This window comes from Polistes fuscatus, unplaced genomic scaffold (assembly GCF_010416935.1).
Source record: "Polistes fuscatus isolate 324 unplaced genomic scaffold, CU_Pfus_HIC Scaffold3, whole genome shotgun sequence".
Classification (NCBI taxonomy): domain Eukaryota; kingdom Metazoa; phylum Arthropoda; class Insecta; order Hymenoptera; family Vespidae; genus Polistes; species Polistes fuscatus.
The window spans coordinates 12318213-12332771 of NW_025113107.1; the positions used below are offsets into that span (position 1 = coordinate 12318213).

Here is a 14559-nt window from a genome sequence, read left to right on the forward strand (position 1 = left end):
ATTTTTGTTGCTTTTGCCCTTAATTATTTAGTATAAGAGTGAGTTAATTAAGATTAGTTACCCGAATAACTTCAATTATAGTGCCACAAAAAAAAGTTTAAAGTAAAAATAATTAATTATCAAGAAGTCAGTAATGCTATGGGGAACATTTTTTCTTAGATAAGGACGCATAGAAAACTTGGAAGTTACCGTCATTTTTTTAAATGAAATTTTGCATTTTTAAACCCTTATAATTAATTGTAGCCCTTTTCCAAAATAAGTTCAATAGTCATCTACATTCGAGGTCACGGACATACAAAAGTAGAAAAATTAAAATTTATTATAGATGTTTCCCAAACAGAATACTTGCTGTATATTCCTTATATTTTATTTTTAGTAAGAATTTATGTTTATTCGGAAATGAAAAATTTACAATAGAAATGATAAGATTCAAATAATTAATCTTAAATACATTATCATTGAAATAAAAAACGATAGATTTTTTTAGCATAACATACATAAAAAAACGATTCATTTTTTTCTATTAATAAAAATGAAATTAATGAAAATGTAACTAACTGGTCAATAAAGCTATGTTAATTTCTTTAACCATTTTAACGCGATATAACATTTTTATCAAGTGTTCCTTGGCAAGTGGTGAAGTCGAATACCATACTGGACTATCGGGTACACAACTTCTTTCTGGCAATAAATAGAATACATCGTTGCGTGTTTTAACACTTTCCGGACTGAAATATAGATGTTAAAAAATATATAATATAAATATAAAATTATAAAAAAACACGGTTAAGTGTAATTCGGAGATTTATGCCTCCGTATACAATTCTAATATTATAATAAAAAATACACACCACTTAGATAAATAAAATTCATATAGTTTGACAGGACACCTTAAAGGGTTTTCTTCATTTTCTTGTTGTTCGTAAACTTTCTTTTTGCGTGAATTAGCTTCTAAAAACAAGTTTTAACAATAAAGCATTTGAAAAGATTGTGTTTACATTTATATAAAATTTATTTACCGTATAATTTTTAATAATCAATTAAATAATGCTATATGTATACAAATATTTCTATATGTTTTATACATACCAAGAGCTGATTGCGGTGGATAAAATCTTAAAAGTACATTCCTTGAACCAGGTACTTTTCCGGCAACTGTAGCAGGTTGTGCTGCTGGATTTCGTTTCCAATGTTTCATTATGTGAGAAAAAGATAGTTGCATATGTTCTTCTACAGTCTGTAAATAAATTATTTTGTATAGCATTCCAAAATTATAGTATATTTTATAATAGTTGTATGTATATACTTACCACAAGATTAAAATGTTTAGTGTTAAAAAACATAAGTGTACTTAAAAGTACATGTGGTGAGTGAGCACCTAATTGTTTACATTCCCACAGATGTTCTTCCTCTACTCTTGTTACAATGTATTCTGCAGCATATATTAATAAATTTTTAACATTGTTAAGCAATAAAATCTAATAGGAATTTTTTGTATAGAATGATTATATATTTTTTCTAAATAATATGTTTATAATTATAACACTAAAATATTCTTACGTGTATCACTATAAAGAGCGGAAAATTTCTTAGCAACCTCGTTTAAACAGTCTGTGAATTTTTCATAATATGAATCTGTGAAAATACTATCTATTCTATTATTTTCAAATAAATATTGCTGTATTCCTAAAACAAAAACACAAGTAAGCATACTTAGTATATGATACTAAGTTTATACTTATTCATATATAATTAAAACAAATGCTTAGTAAAATTTAAAACTATTTCATATATATATATAATTATATATACATACATATATACATATATATATATATATTAATTTACCCAAACAAAGGTAGTATATTGTATCAGGAGCATACTCGGCACCATTTGGTTTTCTTACTTCTTTTACAAAAAGACACAGCGAGTAATTCAACTCATCTGCTGTAAGTTGTAAAAGATCTGTTTTAAACAGTTTCATTTTCCTTAATGGTGTACTTTGTTTTTCTAATTCTGCATTTTTTGCTACTACCTGTTTGAACAAAAATGTAGAAAGAAATTTACATGTAAAGTTAATAAATTTAATTTAATGTAATATTTCCAAAATTACCCATTGTCGCCAAGCGTTAACTCCAAATGTATATTTTAAAGCCATATTTGCATCCGGCTTTTCAATAGGCTCCATAATTCTTGGTTGAGGTGGTGGCTGAGGTTCCGGAGGTGGCATGAGTGGCATATCATTAGCAGCAGAAACACGTCTACCTTTCTTATTTGGAGTAGATCGAGATTTATATGGAACTACTCGTTTTCTGCCACGGGAAGACATTGAACGTTCTATTGGAACTACAAAATACGCACAATATTATTTTATATTATTTATCTCTACTTCTTATATATATATATTCTAAGTTCACAATTTCAATAATAGGAAACTGTGTTTCAAATGTAAATTATTGTCGAGACAATTTTTTCCCGATTGAAAATGCGTAGTTAATTTAAAAGTCATTGTTATTGTTTTTTTAACGGAATTACAATTTTATGTGGGAAAAAATGTTTCTTATAAAATGACTAGATCCTTGATAGCTAATAACTTTTGCTTTTAGCATTTTTCCCTATCACTAAAATTGCAGAAGTTATTTGGGTGGTCGATCTTAGTTAATTCATCCTGTATATGAGATTCCGAAATAAATAATTTATCTTTGATATACCATCGTTATCTAGAGGTGCTTCAGATTGTGCTGGAGCTTGAGTTGCTGTTATTGTATTTGGCGTTAAAGCAGCTTCTAGGTCAACTGCTGGTTCATCCAATTCTCCAGTAGCCATTTTTAATGCCATTTGTAACATATCACCAAAAGTATTGTTAGAATCGACACCATCTGGATTAAAACCATCACTATGCGCATTATCATGATCACCTCCATCGTCATCTCTAAAAAAAAATGATCCAAACTAAGATAAATATCAAAGGATTTACTTAAATATTAAATAAAAATGCATTTCTTTTTATTGGATATTATTTTACTATTCTATAAAAACTCCTTTTATATCTTTACCTTTCTTCTGCAGAATCAGAATCAGTCTCATTATTTTTTTTTTCTGTAGCTACCATTTCAGCCATCATAAGAAGTTCAGCTTCAAAAGGATCAGCTGGTATTTTTTCTTGTATTCTTTTAATGTCCTTAAAAATTCCTTTAGCACTATTTCTTGTTGTAGGTATAAAAACTGGAACAGGTATAGGCAATGGAAAAGGTAATGGTATCGGAAAAGGCATACTAAACATATGTACAGGATATGGAACATAGATTGGTACTGGTATCGGAATAACCATTTGTTGAGTTTCTTCTGTTTGTGTCGACTTATTGCAAGGATGTGGACGTACAGAAACACCCTTTGTATGCATTAAGGGTTTGCATTGGGTAATTTTATTATGAATATTTGTTGGACTAAGCGGTCTTGTGATAATCTGTTGCTTATAAATGATTTGTGGCACTTGATTTTGAACTGTTGCATTTACGTTATTTTGTGTAGCAGACGGATTAGTTTGTCCATTTCCTATTGTCGCTAAACTTGTCACCGAAGATATAACCGGCATATTTTTTTTATTTTGTATTTCATTTACTTTTGATGTACTCTGATTTGTAGTCCTTTGTGGCATTGTTCTTTTTGGCATTCCTGTCGGAACAGGATCATCGCTTGATGGTATTGTTATCGGAGATTTTGTATATTGAGATTGGAAATTCATAACACAATTGTATGAACAAAAATTACGTATTGTTGCATCTGACATCGTTAAATGATATTGTGCTTGAGAAAATTCTTTGCAAAAGTCACAATTTATACGTTTTGCTGATACAGCATTAATAGATACCTATAAAATTAGCCATTAAAACAAATTTTAAATAACATACAGTAGAAATTAAGACAAAATAATATATCATACCTGGTATAATGTTAAACAATTTAAGCTACACATCATCATAAGTTGCCCATTTTTTAATTCTTTTTTAATCATATCAAAATTATATTTTTTTACTTTGCACCAATTACAAGGTACTATTTTTCTATTAGTAATTATAAATATATTTAAACATGTCTTGGTACAAAATGTATGGGCTTCATTTTCATAAAAGATAACAAAACTTTTCTTATTTTGTAATTCGAAAAATTGTTTGCAAGTAGAGCATTGGTCTGGATCAACTTTGTTTACAAATTTAAATGCTGCAAAACATGGCTCACTACATATAGCTACTGGATCAGCTCTATCTAATTGAACTTCACAATGTACAAATTTTTCCTATAATAAAAATAATAAAAGTATATTCTGTTATAATATTATGCACAATATGATAAATATTACTTATATTATAGTTTTATATAAACTTCCAAATGTATGTGCTTACCTCTTGGCAAACACTACAAGATTTCTTTTCTATATTAGGAAGCTCAGCAGAGCTCATTTTTGAATATTTTTCCATGCAGTTTTGAGTACAAAAATCCTTAAATTGTCCTTTATCACCGACAGGAGCTAAAAAACCTTCTACACCTGAACTTATATCTTTTTGACAGTAACTACATACTTTCAGACCTTTTTTAAACTCTTCTAAACAGGTAGAGCAACAGAATTGTCTGACATCATAACCAAAACGTACACAATATTTTCCTAAACTTACTGCTTGAACAGAACCATTACAATTTCTACAATAGCTACCATATTTGTTTTGAAATTTTCCTAAGCACTCTTCATTACAAAATTCCATTGTTTCCCATGAAAGATTTTTTTCATCATTCGATTCAATAATTAATAAGCAATTAGCACAGCGTTTATCTCTTTTTGAATTAACTGTATCACTTGGTATGTCAGTTGCTTTATTATTAGCAGCTTTAAATAATGTTTTGCATGTTTTAGAGCATACATTGAAAGTATCAGTACCAATCTTTACTTTAAATTTGCATGATTTTTCTTCATTGCACTGTTTGCATTTATCTTTCGATAAGATTTCTTCTATTTCAGAATTTTTAGATTCATCATCAAGATTTATAACATCAGTAGTTACCGGCACATTTTTTTCCACATGCACATGCTCTTCTTGCATACTTTGTAGCTGCTCTTTGTTAGTATTATTTTCTACCATAGTTCTTTCTTCATTATTTACTGTAGTACTTTCAACATTTTCATCAACTAATTTTTGTCCCTCTTCTTGAATAACAACTTCATCCAATGTTGATTTATTTTTATCGTTATTCTTCTTTTCCGTTACTTTTTCTGGTACTATAATTTTCATACTGTCTGGAATAATACACAATTCATCATCTTGTCCAGGCAATATATTAGATTGTTCTTCTTCTGTTTCTATCGGTGTTACACCTTCTGCATCCTTCTTTGCATGTTTATTACACTCATTAATAGATTCTGCAGTATCTGTTAACAATATGTCTATCTCTGATAGATTATTTTTATTCTCTGCATTAATTGTTACGGATGAATCTGACTTATCTGGCATAGATTCAAAACATTTTTTTGAAATAGTTGAATGATCTACATTATCTACAGAAATCTTATCTCTTTCATCCTCTTGTAATGAATTCACTTTGTTACTATTATTTAATTTTGTATTAAAATCAATATCTCTTGTACGAACAATATTTTGCAGAATATCGCCTTGTTCGCATAGCTTTGAAAAATCAACATTTGTTTCCATAGGACTATCTACATCCATTGACTCAACATTTTCAGAAGTCAAATTGTCCCCAGCAAAAGGATCTTCAGCGTCTATAGATTGATTTTCAATTTGCGAATCACCATGTTTATCTTGTGAGAATTGTACAAACTCAGTATTTTCTGGTACAGATACATTTTTGTCAGAAGTTCCCTGATCTATGTTTGATACATCAATATCTTCTTGTGCAACATTTAAGTTTTTACTTTTTGTATCTGTATTATTTGAAGTTAATTCCGTACTATTCATACTTATTGCAGATTTTTGCTCTATTATATCAGTTACATCTGCTATGTTTACATTTTCTTCTAAATATCGATCTTCAATGGTTTTTAGATTAGTATTTTGTGATGTTGTTTCCTCTAGATCATTAACACTTTGTTTACTTATTAAATTATTAGTTTCTAATTGTTCATTTGAAATTTCGCTTAAGACATTGACATCAGGAATTGCTAAACTGGTAGTTTCTTTATTTGTAAGAGACTGATCCATATGCTTATCAGTAATTCCTGAAGTAGATTCCTGTGTTTTTAAATTACGTTCTTTAGAAATTTTATCTATACATATGTTTGAATCACTTGTAGTTTCTTTCATATCTGCGTTTTCGACATTTGATTTTGTTGTATCAATAATTATATCCTTATCATTTATAATTTTATCCGATTGAGTACTTTCACTAACATTTTCTTCATTACCTTCTATTGTTTCACACATCGATTTTTCTGTGGAATTTTCATTTTTATTATTAATCTTTATACAAGTATCACTTTGTACTGAAGATAGTACATTAGATGTTTCAGTTGATGTCATGTCAATATTTAAATCCATTATTACAAATAATCATAAAATTATCTTTTTATATACCTATAATGAGAGACAAATTAAAGTTTGAAAATACATAAAATTGGAATTACGATTTATTTGTATATAAAAGGATTTATATTTTACTTACTGTAAAAACTTATATACTGCTGTAATTAATATCCATCTTGCATTATATTAGATATAGTTATTATTGTTGTACAAATATTTCTTATCTAATTTAGATAATATTAATATCTTCATGCATATGTATTATACCATTTTCAGTCATTATCGTTATGTTGCATTGAAACAATAAATTAATAATTAAATATTCATTAATATCATATATAACACACTTTATGCTTGTATGCTATTTATTCATTTCGTCTCTTAAGTAACAGACAAAGCAATAAGGAATGACGATGAAAAACAAGTGCTGTGAAACATAAAAAAGATATATTAATTAAATGAAAATATGACACTCTTTTTAAGAAAATTGAAAGTATTGCATTATTTACATTTAACAACACGTGGCTTTATTTATATTTATATAATTAATTAAATATTGCTTTATTCGTTATCGTGTTGTTTTCTTCGGCATAATCAATTAAGGTTAGGATGATAAAGACAACTTGAACGCCATATTGTATTCAATACTTACAATCTTCTAGAATATAATTTAGGAACTTTCAATGTTATTTTTAAATATATAAATATTTTTCACAATAATGTAGAATAATTTTTCATACATTATTTTATTATTAAATAAATAAAAATTAATGATAAATATTTCTTTTTAATTATAATTTTTTTTCTCTTTTTCAGAACTTTATTCACACTTCGCGAATTTTACATTGAAAAATAAAATGCACTTCAAACGGTAAGAATATCAAATAATTATATTAAAGAAGAATCACCTTTTATTATTCACAAGAAACACACATTCTATCTCTTTCGAATTGGATTTGCATAAATAACTAAAATATACAAATGTTATAGCTAGGGCAACAATCGTGGCGGCAAACTATGTATACATGCAACTACCAACCATTTCATATATCATCTTTAACCGGTATTCCTAAATAGCAGCAGTTGGTAAGAGTCCAATTATAAAAAAAGATATTTATCATATTAATATTATACAAGCATGTATATAAAATTTAAATTTTTATCAACAATAACATAAAAATACTAATTATTTCGCTTCTATAAAATTCAAATCAATCGTAATGATTTATCCAAGAAACTAGAATTATTTTATAAATTTTGAACAAAATAGTTTGATAGGAAATTATACTGATGATTATTAATTACTAAATTAAAACTTCTGTTTTTCTAAAAACAATTCTTTATATAAATAACATGTAGTTTAAATTTTAAACCAATTGGACGATGTGGTCATTAAGCGCAAATAATTTAAATTCATTATTTTTTATCAAAGAAATTTACTAAGATATTTTTCTTTTTTGTTAAATTGTTACTATTAAATTATTATTAATAATATATAAGAATATTAAATAATATAATTTTAATTTTCAATCTAATATTTTTTTTTATTATCGATGTTCAGAAAGAGTAAAAAGAAAACAGAAGCGTGTATATATATACATGTACCAACATATATATATGGTATATATATACCATACGAATGATAAGGCTCAGAAGCTTTAACGCATGCGCGATAAAGCGCAATTGTGCATTCACTTCGGTTAAATACTTGCATATGTGTAATGTATCTTAAATGCATATGTGTTATGTACATATTAACTCTTTAACTATCAGAATATTACATTGAGATAGGGAATTACGATACAGTATAGACTGATATATGCAGAGGGCAGAGTATAAGCCCTTGGCAAGATATAAAGTGTGGGTTTGTGAAGGGTCTTAATGGTTTTGGGAGGAGACAAGAAAAGGGCTACTGCGTGATCGAACGGTTGTACGTTTGATTTGAAATTTTCAGAACAACTTTCAAGATCCCATAAAGACGGTTGTTCTGCATCATATGTGAATTTATTCGTATCGAAATATTTGCTGGTATTTACACGCGACTCTCGGAGAACGCGTCATTAATCATTGTTACAGTGGAAGCTTGAGAAAATGGCCGACAATTGGACACATAATAGTATTGTTTGCCGGTAAGATGATGTGAACTTATATTTTCAAAAACTATATTGACTCTTATCGATAATTTTATCAAATTATTATAAACTATTTTAACATTTTTAAATTAATTGTACTACTTAAGAAATATTATAAATATATGTAATATGTAAACAAGTTAATGTAAATATTGACACAATTCCTTAAACTGTTTACAACCGTGAAATTTAAATCTGTTAAATTATTAAACTAAGATAGCAGTTCATTTCAATTATGAAATGTCCTTTAACTTATGTTAATAGATATGTTTTTTTTTATTAGTCAGAAAAATATCTATATGTTTAGACATTGTTAAATAGTTAATCAAACTTACAACATAAATTATAGAGTACCAAAGTATCAAATATTAATTACTTCAATATCATACTTATATAGAATTAATCTTAACATGTATATTTATATTAATCTCTTGTATCTATGTTACATTTAGGTTTTTTAAAAATGGCTTGTGTCGTGGAGGAAATAATTGCAGATATCGTCATGTTCAATCTACACGTCATGAACCGGGAACACTTGAAGCAGAAATATTGGCCAGTATTCCATCCAATACTACTTGTCGCTTTTTTAAATATGGCACGTGCAAGTATGGTAGTCAGTGCCATTTTCTTCATGACTCTGAACCTACCGATAACGCTTGTATACAAAACAATTTACGAGAAAATTCTTCATTAAAGCAACGTACGGTCACTACTACAACTTCAATGGAGCTAAAAAATACGTATGTAACATATACTGTATTATGTAACAATTATATTTAAAAAGTATTCTCCTCTTTGATCTTTCAGATAATAAAGCAGAAATCTTGATATCTGATTGATAATAATTGAAAACTATTCAAAGAAATTAAAACTTTAGAATCAAAAATTTTTAACGCGTTAAGCACTAAACCTATTTTATTTAACTTTCTGTTCAGACCATGATAATCCGTTAGCCAGAGATATACACAGGAATATCAGTCAGTGGTGACTGACGCAACTTAAACATAAAGTATGCTGTCAATCATTAGTGACTGACGTAACATTTAATGTGTTAATATAGCAAAGACCTTTAAGTATATTTAGAAAATACATTTTGTTGAAACAGTTTCTTTTTATTAGAAAATAATAATGATATCAGAATTATTTATGTTTGCAGCACGGGAAGTATTCATGTGGCTGAAGAATGGGTTAAAGCTCCTGAATTTATACCATCGACTATCTCATCAGTTGCTGGTTCTTCTACATCCAACGACGAAATGTTTAATACTTCAGGAACATCAACTGGTACATCCAAACCTCTTACATATGCTCAAGCTGTAAGTCCATTGGGTCAAGCTTTTGATTCTTCATTGCAACCTCTTTGTCCATATGCCGAAGCTACAGGGATTTGTAAAAAACCCAACTGCACATATTTACACGGAAATATTTGTGAATTGTGTGGTCGTGCAGCTCTTCATCCATATAATGAAGAACTTCGGAAAAAGCATACAAATGTGAGTGTATATTTATAAGTTGTAAGTCATTTACTCTTTTATTAGTATTTGTTAATTTCTTGAATAATATTAGCCGGGATAATATACTATTTCAAATCAGATCTTATAAATATATCTAATAACATATTAGAGTATACTTAGTAATAACAAGCTAGCATATAAAGTAATATCTAACTGAATTATGACCAAATATTTCAATATGGAATATTAATTTTTGTATAGGCATGTGTTAAACAACATGAAGTTGACATGGAATTATCATTTGCTATTCAACGTAGCAGAGAAAAGTCTTGCGGCGTCTGTTTTGAAACAATAATGGAAAAGTCATCACGCGAACAAAGGTTTGGTATTTTGCCAAACTGTAATCATTGTTTTTGTTTAACCTGTATTAGAAAATGGAGACAAGCTAAACAATTTGATAACAAAATAATAAGAGCTTGTCCAGAATGCCGTGTCACTTCTGATTTTGTATGCCCTAGTATGTATTGGGTTGATACAAAAGAAGAAAAAGAAAAATTGATAATGGATTATAAAGATGCATTAAGGTAAAAGAAATAAAAAAATATATTTTATATTATTTTCTTCTTTCCAAATATATAATAAAATTTGCTTATTGCAGTACTAAGGATTGCAAATATTTCAACAAAGGTCGTGGGAAATGTCCATTTGGTAATAAATGCTTTTATCTACACGCTTTACCAGATGGTACTAAAGCAGACGTTGGTCCACCTATTCGTCAACGTCGTAATCCTGATAGTGATGCTGATATTATACAAGTAAGTATAGTTTGTTATGTAATATATTAATTATTAAATTAATAATGTTAAATTACGTAAGCTTCTAATTGTAAAATTGAATTTATTTCTCATAGCATTTGATCTTATGGGACTTCCTTGAAGGCAGAGATGAAAACTTGATGTATATAGATTTTGAAGATTTTGTACCAATTTTTTCAGACTCGGATGAATCTGATTGGTCTGATTACGAAGTAGCATTGTAGTTGTGCTAAGTGTGCTAGTTGACTGTTGTAGCACTGCTTTGATACTACTGTTATCATTGCCGTTGTTGCTACTACTAGTACTATTCATTCATTTGTCATGTTCTAGTGGTTCCAGCAGCGTAATGAATCAATAGTATTCAAATTGTTTGAGTGATTATATTGAAAAATATCCCAGCTTCATTTCACCTTTTGTACGTGTGTTACAAATAATGATAATCACATAAGATCAATACGTGATTATAAGCTTGATAATTTGAATAAGTACTACAAATAGAGTTGGTCATACAAAGTTTTAGATTTATAGCAATAGAACGTACTTATTAAATATCCTATTACCTGTGAAATCATTTCTTTTTCACGTTGTAACTAATTCTACTGCAGTTAATAATTGATAATAAATATTCTAATTGAATCTTACGTCAGAATACTTAATCTTTTCAACGCTGAAATTTTTAATGACACGCACATGCCATGCGCTGTCCACTTACTGTGATAAAACACACTGGACTGAATACTTTTTTACGTTTTATGTGTGTGGCTCTGTCGGTATCGTACACTATATTATTTCACACTGTTGTTGTACTGGAAAATATTTGTTTAAAATTTGTTGATAACGTGGCCGAATTTACTTCTACATTAAAACTACCATTAGGTACATAAATAATTACAAAACGTATACGTATTAGTATATACTAGTCTCTGGTACATTTATATTTCAACAAATTATACGGGTTCGAAATAATATAAAGTCCATAGCATTGAAAGGATTAAGGTATTTTAAATACGTATTTTGTGTTTAACATATTAATATTGTATAGAAATTATGAAACCTAATGTGTTTATCCTGATATAGAAAAATAATTTTTGTTGCATCAAGAGAGCGAAGATTAATAATATGTATCATTATAAGTAAAAATTGCTAGAGTTTGTTTAATTGGAATTATGATAAATCTCCAGTATAAAATACTTTAGTCAAGTTTTGCTCTAATCCTTGCTCAACGTTGAATCGTATTATTCTCCATAAGATATCAAAATTTAAACTTTATAATTAATTTCTTTTTTTTTGAGAAACGATCAACTTTTTGTTTTCTGTGATAATTTCTATAATATAAAAAATTTGTTAAAAATGAAAGTATTTAATATTTTAGATTCTTTGTATAATGTATATACTTTTTACTATTTTGTTTTATAATTTGATGTTTTGTTATGTTTAAATATGCAAAAAGAATTGTTAATGTAATTTATTATAAACTATTATAAACTATATATATATATAATAAACTATTGTTGTGATTATTTTTATCCATGAAAAATATTTGTTTTCTTTTTTTTTTTTAAATTATATTGTTTCTACTATTTATGGAGAATAAAACATCAATATATTTTATCAAGTATAGAGCAAATGAAAATCTGATAGGTATACTAGACTATCAACTACATACTAATTTTAAAATTGCAGTTATACATTGCCGCCTACCTCTTATATTATGGCTCTGCGAATCTTTAACAATTTCTTTCAATTATTCAAATTGTATAGTGTTATTCTCTACAATTGATAATGATAGACTATTCATATAAATGCGTACGTTCATATATATATATATATAAATGTGTAAGAATGTGTGAATGAAGTGAAACAGATTAGTGAATAAGAAACAAAAAGACTTTGGCACTATTTGTGAGTAATAAATTAGTGGTTGGACGTGGCTTTCAAAGAAATTATAAGCTAGTGAATAAACAATGAAGAACTGTTACATTTAGCGGGCTTTATATTATAATAAAATTAACTGATTTTATAGCCCGTATTCCAATGATATCTATATATATATATATTACGTTTTTATAAAAATATTATATATGATAGCGGCACGTCCCTAATAATGTCTACATCATGCAACAAAAAATTTATCTATTATCTTATACGAATAATTGTAGCAATGCGCAAAAAGTCCCCCATCCATTAAAGTTAAATAAGTTAACAGTAATGGAAATATATTAATAACTGCTTCGCAAAGATTTGTAATATTTTGTTAAATATCTAATCTAAATGTTTTCACTTATTTTTATGATTTAATGTTCTCTTGGGATTTTATATATTCTTTTTAATATCTGTTTTTAAAACAGCATGCATCTGATTATATATTAATTCTATTACATAATATTTTAATAAAGTGGCTACATTTATTATCTTTTATCCTAATAAAAAATGTATGTGTTGTATTATTACGTTTTCATTATTATTTTATGCAAAAGTACTGTAAGATATTTAAATGAAATGTTAAATGTCGAACTTTTATTTTTCTTACAAAATTACTTCTTGTGAGCGACTTTATTAAAAATTTAGTATTGATAACATCTATAATTAATGTACATAGGTGTACCTGCTAGAGTAATTTGTTATATTCTTTGTTTTATTATATATTTATATTCCAAATTAACTCGCATACTAATTATCTCATTTATAAGATATTATTTTGTAAACTAAATAAGTATTCGTCAAATCTTAAAAATGTTTTTCATGCTTTCTTTTTCTATCCGTACTTAGTACAATATAGTTTACATTAAGTAATCTACATCTGACGATTTAATTGCATGTAAGAGATATTTTGTGGTACATATATGTTGATTAATATTATATTTTAAAAGATAAACATATGTACTATACAGTAAATTACCATATAATTCGAATTTTTATAATAAATTAAAGATATTACAAAGGGCTTTTATATAACGTAATTTTCATTCAATGCGCTATATAAAAGGGTTAATTAAAGTATCAATAAATAAGAAAATTATTTATAATTAATTTATTAGTTATATAACAGATTAACTATCTATAAATAATCAATTAATTATATAACTAATAAATATTAATAAATAATTAATGAATAATACACAATAAATTAAGTAATCATCTCGTTTTAATTCATTATATGTGCTTTTCACAAATGTATCTTATGTATCATATCTCGTATTATAGGGGAGTTTACTGTATAATATCTATCATAGTTACTCTATATTATTATTCATTTCGAGAATGAGAAAGAAAAGATAAATAATATTTTTCATTTTAATGGCCTTATTTTCATAAATTATAGAAGTCACGTATAGAAGTCTTTTTTTTTAATCATTTTAAAGGAACAATTTTAACATCATTCTTCGATTTTCAATATAATTATGAAAAAACAATATTAAAGTATACTTTAAATTGCTTCTTTTCATAATAGTATTAAAATAATAGTAATATTAGAATTTACATAAGAGAATTAAAAAATAAGTAAATAATTGGTATTCTATAACGCATATCTTTAACAATAAGAGTTAAATTCTAAAAATTTTGAAAAGAACATTTTCTCTCTCTCTCTTTCTCCTATACATTTATATACTTAATATATATATAT

The 14559-nt window shown here is 26.9% G+C and overlaps 2 protein-coding genes and 1 long non-coding RNA gene across 5 annotated transcripts; 2 read left to right on the forward strand and 1 right to left on the reverse strand.

Moving 5' to 3' along the window:
* Positions 1 to 480: 480 nt before the first annotated feature.
* Positions 481 to 7561, reverse strand: LOC122519842 (zinc finger MYM-type protein 3). 3 transcript variants are annotated; one of them, XM_043639595.1, is made up of 13 exons: positions 7442 to 7561; positions 6673 to 6960; positions 4404 to 6584; positions 3944 to 4297; positions 3057 to 3871; positions 2712 to 2932; positions 2114 to 2346; positions 1849 to 2035; positions 1561 to 1686; positions 1311 to 1432; positions 1090 to 1237; positions 852 to 948; positions 481 to 728 (listed from the first exon to the last, which is right to left on the reverse strand). In XM_043639595.1, exons 3-13 carry the CDS (start codon positions 6546 to 6548, stop codon positions 554 to 556), a joined length of 4623 nt encoding a protein of 1540 aa, XP_043495530.1. In that variant the 5' UTR covers positions 6549 to 6584; positions 6673 to 6960; positions 7442 to 7561; the 3' UTR covers positions 481 to 553. The 3 variants fall into 3 exon arrangements, with proteins under 3 accessions (XP_043495530.1, XP_043495528.1, XP_043495529.1); XM_043639593.1 differs by having other exon boundaries at positions 852 to 951; XM_043639594.1 differs by lacking the exon at positions 7442 to 7561 and adding an exon at positions 7043 to 7133 and having other exon boundaries at positions 852 to 951.
* Positions 7051 to 7613, forward strand: LOC122519843. Its single transcript, XR_006304378.1, has 3 exons — positions 7051 to 7136; positions 7350 to 7404; positions 7524 to 7613. It is a non-coding gene; the product is annotated as an uncharacterized LOC122519843 (long non-coding RNA).
* A 581-nt stretch (positions 7614 to 8194) lies between these two features.
* LOC122520081 (probable E3 ubiquitin-protein ligase makorin-1) lies at positions 8195 to 11573 on the forward strand. Its single transcript, XM_043640018.1, has 6 exons — positions 8195 to 8662; positions 9118 to 9405; positions 9822 to 10158; positions 10381 to 10703; positions 10778 to 10934; positions 11030 to 11573. Exons 1-6 carry the CDS (start codon positions 8625 to 8627, stop codon positions 11156 to 11158), a joined length of 1272 nt encoding a protein of 423 aa, XP_043495953.1. The 5' UTR covers positions 8195 to 8624; the 3' UTR covers positions 11159 to 11573.
* The last annotated feature ends 2986 nt before the right edge of the window (positions 11574 to 14559 follow it).